At 32.6% G+C, this 20,319-nt stretch overlaps 1 protein-coding gene across 1 annotated transcript; it reads right to left on the bottom strand.

The window, feature by feature from the left end:
* Nucleotides 1-8,986: 8,986 nt before the first annotated feature.
* LOC131634435 (putative F-box protein At3g25460) lies at nucleotides 8,987-10,189 on the bottom strand. The gene has a single exon (XM_058905104.1). The coding sequence runs from the start codon at nucleotides 10,187-10,189 to the stop codon at nucleotides 8,987-8,989; it is 1,203 nt and encodes a 400-aa protein (XP_058761087.1).
* Nucleotides 10,190-20,319: the final 10,130 nt, after the last annotated feature.

The raw sequence follows: 20,319 nt of genomic DNA on the forward strand, positions 1-20,319 counted from the left end.
AACCCGTGTTTTATGTTTGTAATTTGTAAGAATTTTATATCATACATAATGTAGTCTTGTAACACTTTATTATTATTATTATTATTATTATTATTATTATTATTATTATTATTATTATTATTATTATTATTATTATTATTATTATTATTATTATCATCAATAAGAGAATTCAAGAAACCCTTTGATCTTATGAATATTTTTTCTACATATTTATTTTAGTGGTTTACTCTTTTTTCTATTTGCATAATAACTCTTATATTGAAGTTGATATAAAAATAAATCACACTAAATCTTTGTTTGTTTTCAAGTTTTATCTTTTATATAAAATAGAATACAATGACTTTTGTAATATTATTTCAATTTTGTGATGCTTTAGAAATCTCTTGATACGTAGAATTTTTTTTTTTTGTAACTCATGAATATTTTAACCATTGTGCCTTATTAGTATGTTCCATTGAGCTTAAAATTAATACATAATATTTCATGTAAACAAAAATTTGTATGTGGCGAGTGAATAATATTAATCCACAAGTAATTATAAAATTAATTAAAATTATAATTAATTTTCATCACTCTCTAACACTCCCACCAAACCATACTATATATATATATATATATACATATATATATATATATATATATATATATATATAGAGAGAGAGAGAGAGAGAGAGAGAGAGAGAGGAGGGATATATTTACTCCAAGACTAAGTTATCAACACTTACTCCACATCTTAACCATTGATTCTTCTAAATCTAACTGTTAAAATTAATGAGTAATTAAGATGAGGAGTAAGTGTCGATAACTTACTCTTGGAGTAAATATATCTCTCCTCATATATATATATATATATATATATATATATATATATATATATATATATATATATATATATATATATATATATATATATATATATATATATATATATATATATATATATATATATATATATATTTATACAAGGGTTACACAAAGCACATGAACACCAATTGAGGGAAAAGTATGAAGTGCTAAAGAACTAGAGTCTACATTGGAAGAGCGAAATGTGGCACTTGAATGACTTCTAAATTATTGATCAGACCATAATCAATGATCTATATCAGGCATATACACCATGTTATGGATAATTCACCAGTCTGGTGGGGCTTACAAACGGTTTAATCAGAGACATACTTGGGATGCTGAGAGATGTTTTTGACGAGATGAATCTTGCTAACACTCCTTAGGCTGTCTTTCATTTTGTGTTGTCTTGTAGAGACATGCTGAGAAGGTTTGTGGCTAACATAGAAGTACTCAAAATGTCAAAAGAAACAAAAGATATAGCTTGATGTATCTTGTAATTTTCAAACATTGTATCTTCTTTTCCAGTGAAGGAATGAATGAAAGATGGCATTGCACCAATTGTTGGTTTCATTTCCTAATTATGTTCTTGTACTTTAGAATGTTTGCACATAACTATAAATCTATGAGATTCCCTGAAAGTAAAATGAATAAAAAATAATAAATTCTAAAGCAATCCAAATGTGCCTTGGAAGAAAAATTGATGGCCATATAGCATGCATACCTTTGATATGTGTTTGGTTCCAAATGTGATTGTTCCTCCAAAGTTAGAAGTACTTGAATTTGAGAAGTATAAGGGACTTAGCTGCCCTAAGAATCATTTAAAAATGTTTTACTGCAAAATGGCTGCTTATGCCTGTGAAAACCTAATTAGGGGCGTTATTGGAGTAGTACATCCAGCTAGAGAGGAGTACTGTGTGTACATGGATAGATTTGGTTGATGCCTTCACAAAGAAGTATAAATATAATACTAATATGGCATGGAAGCGCACTCATTTGTATAGCCTTACCCAGAAAGGTAATGAGTCATTCAAGGAGTATGCCCAAAGATGGAGAAAACTGGGGGCCAGGGTACAACCACTGCTTTTGGACGGGGAACTATTGGACATTTTCATGAGTAACCTGCAGGAGAAATACTTTGAAAGGTTGATTAGCAGTGCATAGTCTAGATTCTTCGACTTAATTATAGTTAGAGAAAGGATTAAAGAAGGTTTAAAAAGCGGTAATATCTAAGGTCCTTCAGGAAGTCAAGATGGGGAAAATAAGTTCCCAAATGATTTCTAAAAAAACAAGGAAGACGATACTAATGACATCACATATAGTAAAGGGAAGAAAACATATCATGTGGCACAAGCTACTTCTCTAGTGCAATACTATCAGCCTCCTTACGTGTCAATTATTTAATACTAACAACCTGCTAGACTTTCATATCAACAACTAATGCATGCTCCTCCAAATAAATTTCCTCAATAGTATCAACAACAAGATCCTTAACAATATCAACAACAATCACCTCAATAGTACTCACAAACTCAGGGTCAAAATTACAATTGTAATCAGGGGGACCATAAAAGCCTCAATTTGAGCCAGTACCAATGATACCTCCGTACCCACCTACTTTTGACTAAAATGCTAGGTGTGAATACCATGATGGATCACCAGGACACACAACATAAAATTTTAAAGCATTCAAGTACAATGTAAAAGAGGTAATTGATGGCCAAGTCATAACATTCAAGGATAAAGGTCCTAATGTAAAGAGCAATCTTTTACATGCTCATGTTGGTACTTCTACCAATGCTATTGAAAAGGATGATAAGAGCGTTATAATCATGAAAGTAGAAAAGGTGAAAACTCTTATGGAAGTTATATGAGACAAATTGATTGAGCATGGCTTAATAAATGTAGTACATGCTGATTGCAAGATATATGTGTCTAATCCAGACAGCTATGAAGAACTAATAAATTTCCACCAAAAGCTAATGGATCTAGGTCTGATCCAGATTGGTCAATCAGAAATGGATATGGAAATTTCTACCATATTGATTCAAGTTTATGAGACTATGAGAGCTCCTAGGTCTTTGGGAACCCTCTATAATGGAAATAATGCAAAACCATCAGTGGGCAGGAAAGGTCCCATTGTCAGCTGCACTCCGACTCTCCCTTCTAGAGCACGAAGGTCGTTCCCTAGAATTATAATTTCACATCTTATATGGAGAACAAGACTTTGATCATTGCAGAGCCCAATGTGACCAATATAGCAGGAACAAGCAGAATAACCAAAAGTGATAGAGTATTCACTCTTACACCACCACCAAAGAAGAATGTGGGAATCCCATTGGAACCCTTAAAGGGGAAGGAAATTGAAAACTCTGGAGCATGGACATAACCCCCTAAGAGTCAAATATCCCAAGAGGACGCAAAAGAGTTTTTGAGACTCATCAAAATGAGTGATTACAAGGTAGTAGACCAGCTCAGTCAAATTCCTTCTAAGATATCTATGTTGTCACTATTGCTAAACTCAGAATCCCACGGGGAAGCTTTAATGAAAATCTAAAGTGAAGCTCATGTCACAAAGGATATGACAGTGGGCCCTTTTGATGGGGTGGTAGCTAATATCACCAAAAATAGCTGCCTAAGATTTTGTGATGAAGAAATGCCTACAGAGGGAAGAGCACATAATAAGGCTTTGCATATGTCGATGAAATGTATATGTAACACTCTCTCCCGTGTGTTGGTAGACATTGGTTCGTCCATAAGTGTTATGCTTAAGACTACTCTAGCAAAGCTAACTATTGAAGGGGGTATTGATGAATCCAAGTTCCCTGGTTGTAAAGGATTTTGATGGATTTCAAAGAGAAGTGATAGGGGAGATTGACTTACCAATTTTGAATGGCCCACACACTTTCACAATAACTTTCCGGGTAATGGACATCAACCCTGCCTGTAGTTGTCTATTGGGAAGACCGTGGACCCATGCTGCCGGGGAAATTACTTCAACTCTTCACCAAAAGTTGAAGATCACAGTGGATGACAAGTTGATAATTGTCTATGGTGATGAGGGTATGTTGATCAATCCCTTATCCTCATTCAGATTCCTTAATACTGAGAGAGAAACCATTGAAACTAATTTCTAAGCCTTAATACGTGACTTGGTATATCAAAGTGCTCTAGGAGTTACCCTAAAAAATTGGTAAGCAATTGAGACCCCAAAAATTATTTTATTATCAAAGGAATTTAGTGCTTTATTTCAAAATCCTTTGCTCTTCCCAAGGCATATGGATAGTTTTGTAGGCCCCTTTGTTTAAATGGCCTATTTGTCATCAAATAAAAATGCATTTTTATGTTCAAAAACTTCAATTTCTTTCACTTCTCATTCTTAAAATAAAATGGAAATACTTTTTCTTTCATCACTTTTATTTTTCATTCTTTTCCATTTTTTTAAAGAAAAATCATCATAAATCATGCAGATCCATTAATAACCCAGTAAAAATAACAATGTTATAATGCCTTACGAATTTGACCTTCCAATCAACCAATCAGAAGAATTGGATGAGAACGATAGTGAACTCCCCGAAGGTGGAAATATTACTAGAACAAGAGAAAAGGGTGATCCAACCTCACCAAAAGCCAGTAGAGATGATCAACTTGGGGATTGAAGAAGATCAAAATAAGGTCAAAGTCGACAATGCCTTAGATAAGAGCATAAAATAGAAGTTGGTGAAATTGTTTCAAGAATATGTGGATTTGTTTGGTTGGTCATATCAAGATATGCTAATACTCAACACAAACATAGTTGTGCACAAGCTACCAGATAAACCTGAATTCCCGCCAATGAAACAAAAGTTGGGGAGAACTCGACTATATATGTCTCTCAAGATCAAGAAGAGTTCAAGCAGTTCAATGCCGATTTCTTAGTTGTTGCAAAGTACCCACGATAGGTAGCCAACATTGTGCTAGACCCAAAGAAGGATGGCCATATGCTGATGTGCGTAGATTAGCGAGATCTAAATAGAGATAGCCTAAAGGATGATTTCCTTCTACCTCATATAGATGTATTGGTGTATAATACAACTCATTTCTCGATTTTCTCCTTCATGGATGGTTTCTCAAGTTACAACCAGATCAAGATGTATCTTGATGACATGGAGAAAACCTCTTTCATCGCCCCATGGGCATTTTCTAGTACAAAGTGATGTCTTTCGGCCTGAAAAATGTTGGGGAAACATATCAATGAGCAATGGTAAATATCTTTCATGACATGATGCATAAAGAGATTGAAGTCTACATAGACGATATGATTGCCAAATGTCAGCATATCACGCACCTACAAAAATTGTTTAAACCGCTTAAGTAAGTATAGACTACGCTTGAATCCATCCAAGTGCATTTTCAGTGTCAGATCGGGAAAATTATTAGGTTCCGTGGTCAGTCAGCGAGGAATTAAAGTTGATCACGATAAAGTAAGATCAATTCAAAACATGCTAACACCAAGCACCAAAAAAGAGGTTCAAGATTTCTTGGGTAGATTAAACTATATCTCCATATCCATCTCACATCTTACTGCTGCATGTGGACCAATATTCAAGCTGCTGAGAAAAAAATTAGGAAATTGAGTGGAATGATGACTTCTAGAGTTCTAGTGGGCGTTTGAAAAAATCAAACAATACTTGCAAGAACCACCAACCTTAATCCCATGTGTTCCAGGGAAACCTCTCATCATGTATTTGATTGCACTTGATCAATCCATGGGATGCGTGTTTGGGAAACACGACGAGACCGACATAAAGGAGCATGTTATCTACTACTTGAGTAAGAAGTTCACAGAGTATGAAACCAGGTAGTCATTTTTAGAGAAAACTTGTTGCACACTAGCATGGGCCGCTCGTCGCCTTAAGCAATACATGATATGTCATATAACTTGCTTTATCTCTAAAATGGACTTAATCAAGTACATCTTTGAGAAACTTACCCTAACTGGGAGGATTTCTCATTGGTAGGTGCTACTATTTGAGTATGACATCTTATATGTCAAGAAAAAGTCCATTAAAGGAAGCGTAATGTCTAAATACCTTGCTAACCAACCCGTGGAGGACTATCAACCAATGCAGTTTGATTTTCCTTGAAATTATGGTATCAGATATGTGATGTCGAATGAGATGTCACGATACAAATATATGTATACTAAACACAATGGAGAAAGACAATAAACAACAGTAAAAACAGTGCATAAAAAATAAAAGACACAAGAATGTGTTTGCCCAGTTCGGTGACAAACATACCTACTCTGGGGGCTACCAAGCCAGGGATGAAATCAATATACGATAGTATCAATTCAAAGTTAAACTCCCTCGTTTACAACTTATCACTTAATCATTACCCTTCCTATGATTTCTACTTCAGACTCACCTAGGTATGAGGCCCTCCTCAAATCCCTTCAATCAGAACTAGTGACAAACAACACTCTTAATTCAATCGCCTATTTTGCATAAAATTTTGAAAGACCAAAGTATATTTTTGTATTTTGGCTAGTATAACAAAGAAATATTCACAAACTAAACAAAATGGGTGCTTGGTGATCCCCTTAAAGATGGGGTAAGCATAACACCAAAATGGAGCCTCAAGATTGTGATCTTGATTAATGATTGAAAAATTGCAAATGACTAGGAGAATCTTAGGGTCAAAAATTGGGGTATGACAAGTAGAATAAATAAAAAAAGTAAATAGCAGAAAATAAAAAGAGTAAATGTTAGAGAGATATTGCACTAGAGAATTATCCAAGTTTGGTTTAACGTTGGCCAAGTCATGTCCCGAAGATATGTTCTTGAGATTTTGACTATAAACTTTTGAGCTTTTGCAGGTTTATCCCCAACCAATGATAGCTTTTACCCCAAGTTAAGCTGATGAAGCGTTTAGAGATTTTCAGGCTTATCCCAATAACCAAAACACAACTTTTTCTGGAAAAGTTTAAGAAACCAAAACACATATTTTATGACTAATTTATCTCAAGACCCAAACTTAATATCTCAAAAGTATTTCATTCTTAATAATTAAACACCCATCATGACCACTTTCAAACTCTTCCTCACAAGTTAAATTTCACTCAAAAACACTACAACAACTTTAAGTGAAAAGAAATATTTCTAGTGAGAAAATGAGAAAAATAGAGAGATAAATTTCAAAGAAAATTTAAAGCTTTGGAAAGTGGCTTAAAAATATGATATGTAAAAAACTAAAAAGGGAATGATCCATGGGGAAAATTGATGATTCAATCAATTTGCATAATGCTACAAACGATTGGCTAAGTCAGTTGTAATCAGTTATCTTGCACAATATGGAAATATTTGATATAAATTTGTTACAAATCAATAAGGTTATATCCTAATCGTTTGGTTAACCATTTTGCCCTTCTCCAATCGATTGGCTTAATGCTCCAATCGATTGGGTGGATCAAAAAAGTTTTTCAAATTGATTAGCTTAATTCCCCAATTGATTAGTTTGTTTAAAAAAGCTTTAGAAAGAGATTGAACAACTTCTTAGTCACTCGGCTTGATTTAGAAAACAATTTTCAAGATAAAAACATTTGAAAAATATTTTGAGTTTGTGTGAGTTTCCTTAGTACTTAGAAGTTACTTCCTTACTTTTATAAAAATCTAGTCACTCAGACAGACGCATCTTCGAAAGGTTTCACACTTCCTCTCTTTCATTACTTTGAGGCTTCTAAGACTTTTTCCAAACACATGTATCATATAAGTACTTTAATCTTGAGTATGTTTTTATTGATGAGGCATTATATATTTCCCTAGTTAGGTTACCATCATCAAAGAATTGAAATTTATTTCCATCGACTTTAATCATTGTTGTCATCATCAAAATTTCCAATGGATCTTCTGCAGGATTATCAACTTTATATCTTAATCTAAAAAACAATTATATTGATTTTGATAGAATGCGTTTGATCATTACTTCTTCACAAATGAAGAATTTACATAATGTAGTTTGACATATAATATTGTCATTATCAAAGCCAACGTGAACATCTGATTGTTGCAGATAGTTGTACTTGTAAGCATATTCATTTACATCTTTCCTTTTTATAGTAATAGCAATGAATCCCCTTAGAATGAATATCTAGTTCCCCTTCAATAAGGTTTCCCTTAGATGAATTTTCCCCAACAATGTGAACCATGGGATCCGCTACATTTTGTTATGTGTAAATGAACCTCTTCTTAATTATTCAATTTTTTGTGCTTAATGTTTTTCTTCTGTCTATGAAATCAGAATAACGGATCTAGAAAGCAATGAGAACAAATGTATGAAAAGGGTATAATCAATATAGAGATATGATATATTTTAGTCGTGACATTAGATATTTTACGTACGATAAAGTTTCTTGAGATTTCGCCAGGGTCATTTGGATAACGTATATAACAAAGATGGTAGCTCGATGATGAAATCGTTCGTAAGTACTTTCTAAGATAGCCGTGACTTAAGAGGAATCAATACACGTTCAATCAAGGATGGACTATATGAAAGTTACAAAAATTCAAAGGTCGAACTTAATTATTTATCTCCTAGAGTATTTCAATTCTTAGCTTAGTATAATTACTTTCATAATTAATACACAATCAACTCAATCGCACTATGCGCAACCCCCTTTTTACAATCATGTCTTTCGTAATCTATTAACAAGTATAATTCATTTAGTAATTACAATTTGTATGGATTAATAATATTCACTCATCATTTTATATAAAAGATAAAACCTGACAATAAACAAAGATATGGTGTGATTTGTTTTTAAATCAACTTAAACATAAAAGCTATTATGCAAATAAAAAAAGAGTAAACTAATAAAATAAATATGTAGAAACAATATTCATAGGATCAAATGGTTCCTTAAATTCTCTTAAACTTATAATAATAATAATAATAATAATAATAATAATAATAATAATAATAATAATAATAATAATAATAATAATAATAATAATAATAATAATAATAATAATAATAATAACAATAATAGAGTTTTGCAAGACTACATTATGTATAATATAAAATTCTTACCAATTACAACCATATAACTTGGGTGTATACACTATTTTTTTAAGGTATTAATACCTCCAATTGGAACAACACTTCATTCATAAATTATTATCTTACTTTTAAATCCATATCCTACATAACCGAGCTCCTCAACCATCTGAGTGTTTACATTAAAACAAACTAATTTCCCATTATTCCCTATCAAGAATATATACCCATTGTTTCCAACTCCAATCGGATGCTCAATGTATGGAAAAGGCCAAACAGTATAGAATTTAATCCATGATTCTTTCACACCAACTTCTCCCAAAATTGATATATGAAAAATATCATCACTTGGGTAGTTTTTAATGTGATTTGAGATTAAAGCAATGCAACCATTTAATACTACTAAGTCTTCCCAATAAAGCATAGATCTAAAAAAATTATCCTCAGGTATGGGTGTTATAAGGAATACCTCCTTACTTATGTCAAATGATAGTAGGTATGCTTCATCATAATTTTCATTACTATAGCCTTCTTCACCCCACCAGTGACACATTCCGTCAAGACACAATACTCGATCTATATAATTATTAGGGAGATTAGATTTAAGTTTCTGCCAAGAGTTACTTTGTAGACTATAAATCTCCCAAAAGACTTGGTAATATATATCTTCAGATGACAAATCATCAATGTCACTTTCACTATCGCTATTAGGATTATACATTATTTGTCGAATCACCTTGTAGTCATCTCTATCAGAATCATAACCAAAACCATATCGAGTAATTTCAATATCCATATATGGTGGTACAGACTCACGAAAGCTGGTAGGAACAACCTTGAATTCCTCGCTAACAGGGTTCCACAATACAAGTCTTGTATTTGTTTGGGGGGAACTAATTATTAGACAAAGAATCCCGTTGACACTACGAGACCCCAAAATATCAAATTCAAGATCTTCCTTTTGAAATGGATTTGGCCAATTTAATTTGATCTTATTCTCAAAGTGCTTATCTGATAGAGAATACAATAAATCGCTCGATGTCGTTTTATGATGTAGGTGTAGGAGAAGAGATGTATAACCATAGTAAGAATGATTATAGAGGTTTTTGCAGAATAGGCTCATAAAGTAAGAGTTTTGAAATAAGAGGGTCCATAATTTACATACACATTCAAAACGCTTCAAAGTTTTTGCAGATAATTTTGAAAGTATGAAGAAAGAAAGATCATTAGGTATGCCGATACTAACCTTCTTAATTCCCGTAGATAATTTTTTTTCCATCTCCAGAGGCTTTAAAGTTATATTTTCCATTGTAATCATCTTCATTTTCAGATCTAAGAAAACTCAGTCGACTTTGTTGACACTTTTGAGAGATAGATAGAGGGAGCGAGAGAGAAAGAGAGGGGAAACTAATACATTCAGTAAACTTATAAGATTATTTTATTTTTTATTAATTTAATTTTTTTTAAATGAAAATGCAAGCGTAATTGTTAAGCAACTCAAAATATGTTTTTTACGGGATATGTTTGCGTAATTAAGAAGCAACCCAAAAAAATTTCATTTAGTACGTTTTAATTAAAGTATTTACCTTTTTTTAAGATATGTTAGCATACTTGAGAAGAAAATTAAAAGATTTTTTTAAATTTAAAAGATACTTTTATATAAATATATATTTTAAATTGGTAAAAAGTACTTTTTGTATAGGTATGTATAACTTGACATCTCAACTAGTTTAACCATAATTGATATTATTAAATTAAAATCACAAGAAAACAAACTTGGGTGAGTAGACCAAAACCTCATCATACAACCCTCTTCAGTCTCCAAACATGACACAACTAATGCTCTAACACTCTCATAACTATCCTCACATGAGATAACTACAATCTGAATAGAATCATCATTTCCCTTTTTCTCAGGACAATCCCTCACGAAGTGACCTAGTTTCCCACAAGTAAAGAATTTTACCTTTGACTTGACAAATCTCTTTGATTTGAACAACCCTCAAAGCTCACTTCCTCCTTTTAAGACACTTAAGCCTTCACCATTATCGTCAATTTTCAAATCTGTCACCTTTGAAAATTATTTAGATCGCACAGTCATTTGGACTTAGTCCAAAGTAATAATATCTTCCTTACCATAAATAAGGGAATCCTTACAGTAATCAAAGGATCATGGAGATGATATCATCAATAAGAGTAGATTCTTGTCCTCATATTCAATCTTCTCTTCAATATTCTCAAGATCATCAATAATCTAGTGAAATTTTTTCAACTGCTCTACTATGGTTTTGTTCTCTACTATTTTGAATGAGTAAAATTTTTGTTTAAGACATAATCTCTGAGCTAAATACTTGGTCATGTACAATTTATCACATCAAAGTCTCGGTCTTCTCCCTAGCAACTTTCCTTAAAACTTTATCCCCGAGACACATGATAGTGGCACTAATCTCCTTGTCCATCCATGTCGGTCTTCCCTACTTATGTTAGACGTGTAGACATCAATGTCTAAGCCTTCAATGATTCGATACACTTCTCTTAAGTTAAGATTACTTACATCTTGAATTTCCATAACCCAAATTCGTTGTCTCTAAAAAAACTTCTTGATCTCTCATTTACCATCGTGCTAACTTATAAACAATACCTCTTTTCCCCATCGTGTTAAAATAGTATAATAACTCAAATAAGTTAAGAAGAATTATATAGAGTTAAAACACAACAAGAAATTTAATGTGTGAGGACAAAGAACAATGACAACTAAAATAAATAACCTAAAGGAACACAATAACCTGCAAGAAGATAAAATACAATAACATAGTAACTTGTTTACCCAGATTGATCAAATGATCTACTCTAGAAGAGAAAGCATCTCTCTTATTTACTATACTTCCAAAAATTGTTAAAATAGATTACAAATGAATTACAAGAAAAAAAATTTGATATGTGATGACATGTTGTCATTGCACGTCATTTATTAACAAAAATCAAACAAATCATACTTAAATGAGCATGTTATAAGAAAACATTTGGAAAAAGCATGGAAACTGCTTTTGGGTGAAGAAAATTACTTATTGAGAAAATTGTTGTAAAAAGGAACAAAAACACATTGCTAGCTACTAGATTTTACATAGTCACTCCACTCCATTATGCGACCGTGTTGAGCTATTCATTATTCAACGCGCTCGTGTTGATACCTAGCACGCTCGCATTGTTGCACTTTCCTGACAAGCTTTTGTTGGATTTAAAAGGAAAATTAGGAGAAGAAAAAGGGTCCGATTCCATAGAGAGAAAGTGATATATTTAGGAAATTTTGGAGCTTTTGGAGTCAGTTGGAGCCATTGGAGATATTTTTCTTCAGTGATTCTTCATGTTATTTGAATCTACACTTATGGTATTGATTTATGTCAACATGAGTAGCTATATTCCTCTTAGGTTATGTATTATTTGATGATGACCTATTTTTATTTGAGTAAGATATATGATCGAATGATGTTAGTGTAATTGTTTTAACTCTTTGTTATTATTCAGTTATTGATTGTACTTATTTCCTATTGTATGTTACGACATTCAATTTGATTTTGATAAGTAATGACTATTGAACTTGGGGCTATTTATCTGAACTACTTTAACTATTGATTTCCCTGATTGGCTAGGGATAGTATAGTTAGGAATTGTGACTTTAGGACTAATAAGCTTTGTTGCCTAGTTTGACGGTACAATTGGCCTGAGGGATCAGGGAATCAACGCTTAGCCTAATGAGATGCACTTCAAAGGATTGGATGTAGTGGTGGAGTTAGTCTATCATGTAACTTTCTAGTCATTGCATGTTTGTTAACATGTGTTTCATCAATCAAGTAGAAATAGGGGATTCCGATAATAAGACCTGATCGCCTTGATCATCATTGTTATAAAATGCGTCTCTTACATTTTCAACCAAACAACCTGAAAAACATATGTTTAATATTTTTACTTACATTATGCAACGTACCTTGTTATAAATTCTTAATTATTGTGGATACGAAGTTATTTTTATTAGTTCAATAACAATACTAGTACACTTGCTAGTAAATTATCCATCAAGTTTTGGGTGTCGTTTATGGGGATTATTGATATTTTTATAAGGCAAAAGTGTGCAATGTTATTAAATTTTGTATTTAGTTATTTTTAGTTTTGAAATTTTGTAAATAGTTTTCCATCTTTTCATTTTAATTTAGTTTCTAAACTTCTATTCTTATTGGGTTTTATCAGTTAGTGCAGTGGTATTATGGTATTTTCTTTTGATTGTATGTGGTGGGTAAATAAAAAATGTAAAATGGAGAGGATATTCAACATGTGTTGTTAGTATGCATTGAAACCTTAAAAAAAGAAAATTTCATCCTCGACTCTGAGTTTGAAAATTTTTAATCCCGTTGGAGTGTTATGATGTGACTTCTTTGGCGAAGGTCACTAAAATGGTAACTGTACACCCGAGAGTTACGTTGCAGAGGCGCAGTGTGCAAGAAACCATTATGAGCCAAACCCTTTTTCAATACCTATCTAAGGTGGGATAAGCATTTGAGTTGGAACTGGGACTGTAACACCCCCAATTCTATACTAAACAAATAAGGCATACATTCGCATAAATCAGAGTAAAGAAGCATGCATCTCACGAGGGTGTTACGCATATTTCAAAATAAAACAACATGCAATGGTCATTTTCGAATAACACGGGATTTAAAGCAACATGCGAAAACACAACGGAGTAATCATCTCATCAAATAAATGGTAAAATTGGATGATTCCCATACATCATCCATCATATGTCAATATTTCGGCTCAAGGCCATTCATCAACAAAATAACCTATTCAAATACGAAATACAATAAGAGTAAACAATTATCTCACAACAACGAGTTATAAAATATAAACCCAAATCCCATGTGTTACATATGACCACAGCACAAGTGACTACTTAGTCACGACACCTTACAAGAGATATAAATATCTAAGTTAGGCCTCCTTCGAAGCATCGCTATCCATGAAACCTGCATGTTACCAACAAAGGATAACATTCAAACAGAAGGGTGAGAATTCAAATTCTAATAGAAAATATAATAATGGTAAAATGCAACATAAGTAAGCATACATTTCAAAATTTCTCACTCCTCTCAAAACATGCATTTATCTCCAATATAAAGTTAACATGTTTAATACAATTAAGTATCACAATCAAAATCACAACCTCATATATTGATGATTTACATATATACACATATATCACCCATACATATATATATATATATATATATATATATATATATATATATATATATATATATATATATATATATATATATATATATATATATTTCACATTCCATATCAAATATGTATTAATCACATATATCTCAATCTCATCACATTCCCTAATTCATATCAAATTGTTCATCATTCCACATAATCAAACATGATTACTAAATAATGTACATAATTATACTTCACCAACATATAGATTCTAAGTACATATAATTTCACATATGTTTCAATCACATATATCACAATCATAACACAACAATCATTCATATCAAATGAATCACCAAATTCACTTATCACATCTCATACACACATAACATAATCACACAACACATTCACACCGACACGTGCGACTCAAGTGTGACTTTATGCAACATGAAATGCGGATCCCTGCTTGTTATCATTACGGTAAACCGATTGCCACTCTCTACGGACAAGATAACCATATCAAAGCTCCATTCGGCGTTAAGCTTTCAAATCCCATTCGGCGTTAGATTTGGGACAAGTAAATAATCCTCTCAAGATTACCCAACATTGCCACTTTCAAAGACTCATGCTTGTGTACGTGTGCAACAAAACAAGACTCATGCATTTAAGACGATCTATTTATCTCTTAAACTACACAATCACATCTTTACAAATTTGCACAACATTACACAACATGACATTCAACTCAATATCAAGCATCAATTAGCATTTAGCAATCAATCACATAATTCACGGTTATCATATCACATAATGCATCCATGAACATTGATCCTGCACAATTCATCCATAACATACACATATAATTACATGTTATTCCCAATTAATATCATAATTAAATTAAACAATTGACAACCAATCCTACTCTATCATATAGACAATTATTTAAGCTTCACCATGTTTCAAACGGCACATAAAAAGGAGTTACGGATTGAAAGTTATGCTAATTCTAAGTTACAAACATTTTTCCAAAATACACAGTGGAACTCGGTTCCTCCCCATGTGGGAACTGGTTTCTGACTTTCTAAAAAGCTCGTTTCTGGTTTTTACTATGGGAAACCGGATTGGCACATTTGGGAATCGGTTCCCACGTAACAGTAGCATAAAAATCAATAGTTTTGACAGCAAAACACATTTCAAATCATACCCAATCCAACCCAAACGAACATAAGCATTTAGAATCATCAAATCAACTCATTAAACACCCAATTCATGCAACAATAACATTATTTATCACCATATAACAACATAACAACAAGAGATTCACAAAATGAGCAAAAGTTACATAAACCCTAACATTTCCAAAACTATGAAATTGAAAGATGAAGAGATTCACATACACAAACAACATTTACCCAATCATAGATTCTACAAGAACTTGGATTCAAACCCTTACCTTATCTCTTAGTCCACCCTCTTGATGATTCTACAACCCCTCTTATCTCTTCTATGTTCTTCTTCTTTTTCTCTTTCTATTTTTCTCTCTTTTACAAAATTATGACAAATGACCTAACTCTCTCACTATCTTCCCCTCTAATTTGGGCTTAACCCAATTATTACCCAACACTTGTTACTAATTAGGCCCAACAACTTATCTCCTAATATTCACTAATAGTCCAATAAATCAAATTAGCACAAAACACATATAATTAAATATTTAAATAATTATTATATCACATAATAACTAAATAAATAAATAATTATTAAAAAAACCAAATAATATAATTACTAATATAATTAAATAAAAATACTAATAAAATCGGGTTGTTACAGGGACAACAATAACATTTAAGTTGTAATTGGGATAACAATCACATTCAAAAGCTAATCTAAAAACATACTAGAACAAGAACATTGAGGTCTCTATTAAGAATTTAGAGTTGCAAACCAATCAATTGTCGCGACAAATGGAAGCCGAGGTTAGTTTGAGTGGGGGATTTATTGCTAATATGATTGATAACCCAAAGAACGAGAATTTTAGCTCCATTGAGTTGAGAAGTGGAATGGTGAGTTCTACCCACAAGACTAGTAGGGAGAGAAAATAAGACACATGCACACCACTAAATGAAATGATGGAATCAGGAATAGAAAAATTTTAGGTGAGGAATAGCCTTGGGAAAAGAGCAAGAATACCAAGAGAGGGTGGTTTGGTTACGGATGAAGTTTCAAAGGCAAAAACTTTTTAGATTGAGATATCCAACCTAAAAATATTCAACCACAGCATGTCCCCAAGAGCTATCTTGGAAGCAAAGAAAATGGAAGCGAATAAATTAATAAACTATTGGACTCTATTTATGCTTTGTTTGTTATTATTGAGCTAAAGAAGATTTGGGAACCACGTCAATTATTCCTCAAGTTCATTGGAATCCTACCAAACAAGAGGAAAAATAAGGATGATGTGTTTTTCGTATCATATATACCACTATAACAAAGAAGCAAACAGATAAGCTAAGGACCATAAATAATTGGTACATGCGAGGCAATCCACTATTTGGCAATGTATTTTGTTTTAGTCAAGTTAATTTCATTTAAGTCAATTTTAATTTTTCAACATGTTTTGAGTTTTGTGTGTTTTGTTATTTTTAATGTGTGTGTTGAATGTATAGAAAATTGAAAGGGAAGTGGAAGCAGCAAGTAGCATTGGCTTTTTGACTTTTGTCGCTCGGATGATAGTATATGATTCAAAAAAATTAGTTGTATTTCTTTTCATTTTGTTAGGTGTCCCATATGCACCAATCACCAATATGATAAAGAGTGGGGGATTATGTAGAAGAAAGGCGGAGATTATTTGGGCGGCGGTGGTTTGGGGCATTTGGAAGTTAAAAAATGAAGTTATTTTCAAGGGAGGAATTTGTAATATGGACGATCTTATGTGGAAAATTAAGTAAACGGCGTGGAAATGGTTGCTTACCGGTAAAATTGCGAATTCCAAGTGTAATTTCTACGAGTTTAGTAGAAATCCTTTGTTTTATTTCAAGTAGATTTCACTTGGTTTGTAATTTTCGTTTTGAACTTTGTTGCGCTTTTGTAAGCGGGTTCGAGTACCCCTAGTACTCGTTTAGTGAATTCCTTGCTTATAAAAAAATGATAAAGAGAGGGAGCAACTAAAAATTGTTGTGCACCAACTTTTTTTTTGTTTCGTTCTCTCTATTTAATGAGTTTGGTTGAGCTGTCACGACGCGAAAAATACCCGAGTGTAACGAACACTCGAAATAATAATAGAGTCGTCGCTGAAGTTTATTTATTCTAAGAGCAAAGGGAAAATATCGATAAAACATTTAAAGAACAAAAATATGGTCATCGCAATCAAATTAAGGTTCGGGAGTTGGTTATGTCAGGAGAAAGTATTAACACCTTTTACATTTGTTGTACTCAACAGAAACCATTTATTTAGTTTTGTGAAAATGTTAGCGTAGTGTTATTTGTTTTCTTCTAGTTATTATTATGTGTTTAAAAAGAAATAAAGGACTAAAAAATAGATTTTGTATTAAGGTGTTTGACGAAACGTATCAAATGATGTAATGAGAGAGACAAAGCTATGTAGTTCTTATTAAAAAAGAACAAGTCGGATTGAAACTCTGAAATTAGAACCCTAATCACACAAAAATGCCCAAATTAAACCAAAACAAACCCTTAAAATGTAACCCCTAACCACACTAGAACCTAAATTGGACCTCCTCAACAAAACAACAATCTAAGAAGTCAATCAAGCAAAAATAAACCCCACACCTTAAGAACCCTATCCTCAACCACTTCTTGAATCGATTACATGCAAGTTACAAGATAATAAAGGAGAAAAGGGGTTCGGATCAACACAAATTAACAATAAAACATGAGCGTGGCTAGGTATACCAAATCAAGTGAATTTGTGTAGGGACCGCACAATTAACAACTTTCAACACATTAACCTTCCATCAAAAACGCTTTTTCTAGAGAGAGATGCTCTCTCTTCTCTCTAGATTACCTCCTCCCAAACCTTTAGGGTTTGTTGGTGGCTGCCCCCCACCTTCATGGTGGCTCTCATCTACCACTTTTATGGTGGTCACTCCTCCCTCTATGAAGGGTAATCCATCTTTCACCCAATCCCACTCTCATACGTCCGTCAAATCTAACCCCCTCATCGGATTTTCCCTCTTTCCACTCCAAACCACCATTCAACCATCCTCCTCTCTGTTGAACCGGCCGCCGCCTGAGCCACCACCACTGCTAGAAGATGAAAATATTCTCAAAGTTGGTATTTGCATCTCAAATCCGCCCCTCTCCTCTGTTTATGCTCTGCTGGCTACGGTTCGCGCACCCCCAAAGCCGCCGTGGTTTTACAACAGGTTGTATTTTTTCCCTCTTTCAGATCTAGCTTTTTATGACTTTATGTTGTCTATTTTATGCTTTGGTCATTTGGGTTTTAAGACTGCACTCATGGTGTTTGATAAAAAGCCTCAAAGGATTTTTGTGTTTTGGAGTAACACTATCTCTAGTCAACAACAAAGGTTTGAGCTTTCCATAAAAATGGACAATCTTGAGAACAAAGGAAGTCGATATGCGCATACACAAGTCAAAGAAATCATCCTTAATTGGATTTGGAAAAAGACAAAAGATTCTCATTCTTATATTGCCACGAATGGTGCTCTTACAAGAGTTGATGATTTGATGATATGTTGTTGTTTCTGGTTTGGTTGTATTCCTTTAGCTTTTGATAAATTTATGTGTAATGTCTTAGATACTTCTCAACTATGGATGGGGTTTGTCCTATACCATAAGTCTATTGGTGTTTGTAATGCCTCTTGGCTTTTCTCTTAATGAAATAGCTTTTCCATCAAAAAAAAAAAAAACAACTTTCAACACAAAATCCAATTTTACAATTCAAATAATGAAAAAAAATCGTTTTTAACTTGAAAATTTGGACTTGTGATTTTCTTTGTTGTATTGGCCCTGGTGCCCACCTTGTAATATCCTTATTGCATAACAAACTTGTTTTCAAATGTTATTCAAATTTCAATGAACTTCAAATATGTTATTAGGTTCCCTATGTTTTTCATGACATCCCTTATTACCAATGCAAACATTCCATGAGTTTCAATGCAATTGAATTTGGCTATGAACAATTACAACTTGTAATTAAATTCACATGTTAGTATGAAATTCAAATTCCCTTTTTTTTTTTTTTGTGCAATTTAAAGTCCAATTTAATTTGTATCAAGAATCACAAAATTGTAACTTGTAAGGCAATTATAAATCATATGCTCTTACCATTCACTTCATTTAAACTCTATTTGAATTTTAAAACAAAATGTTAAGGTAATGTAAAGTGACTTGTAATGAAAAGAAACAAAACTATTGCCTTAAAAATCCAATTTCAAATAGTCTCAACACAAATTGTACTTATTTCTGAATTGACAAAAAGAAATTCCTTAGAAAAATTGCATGAATGAATAAAAAAAATGCATGAATGAATAAAAATGTCAGGCGTTAACCCTTTTGACTTTTGACTCTTTATTCTTTTGTTTACCTAATGATTAATGTATGTAGATGAGTTCTAACTTGTAAATGAAGTCATAAATGAATGAACATGATACAAGGATCAGGTGAAAACTCAATTGTTGACCTTCTTTCCTTTTTGGCGTTTAAGTTTTTTTTTAAATGTTGAATGCCCATGAGAATCATTGATCAAATGGAATGAATGATCATGAGATGTTAATGTTGACGAATTAGATGCAACTAAACAGATGAAAGTCTTAGGAAAAATTTTACGGTTTGAAAGTTACCCCTACTTAGTTGTCTATGACTTAGATAACATGAAGGACCGAAGCATTTATATGATTTTTGTGAAAGATAATTAAATACGGAATACTCAAATTTTGTCCTGGGAAAGCAAAAAGATGAGGTATCGGAAATTTAAGAAGGATCACCATCGTTGGGGATATGAAGGGTTACCACCCACCCATAAGTTAAGTTTTTTCCTTCAACGATAAATTTTAGAAAATAAACTACTGAGAAATTCTCCGAGGATTAACAGAGAATAGTCTACTGGGGATTGAAATGATCAACTACTCCAAATACTTTCGTTGGTGGGCTAATCAACAGATGAAATTGGAATATAACAAGATTGTCTTCAACTCGAGAGTTGATGCTTAGATCATAAGATAAATTCAAGATCGTCTTCAACTC

The sequence above is a fragment of the Vicia villosa genome, unplaced genomic scaffold (genome assembly GCF_029867415.1).
Source record: "Vicia villosa cultivar HV-30 ecotype Madison, WI unplaced genomic scaffold, Vvil1.0 ctg.001291F_1_1, whole genome shotgun sequence".
Taxonomy (NCBI): domain Eukaryota; kingdom Viridiplantae; phylum Streptophyta; class Magnoliopsida; order Fabales; family Fabaceae; genus Vicia; species Vicia villosa.

Bases quoted from the DNA above. Each gene is read 5' to 3' on its own strand.
- LOC131634435 (XM_058905104.1), bottom strand. From the start codon at position 10,189: ATGGAAAATATAACTTTAAAGCCTCTGGAGATGGAAAAAAAATTATCT.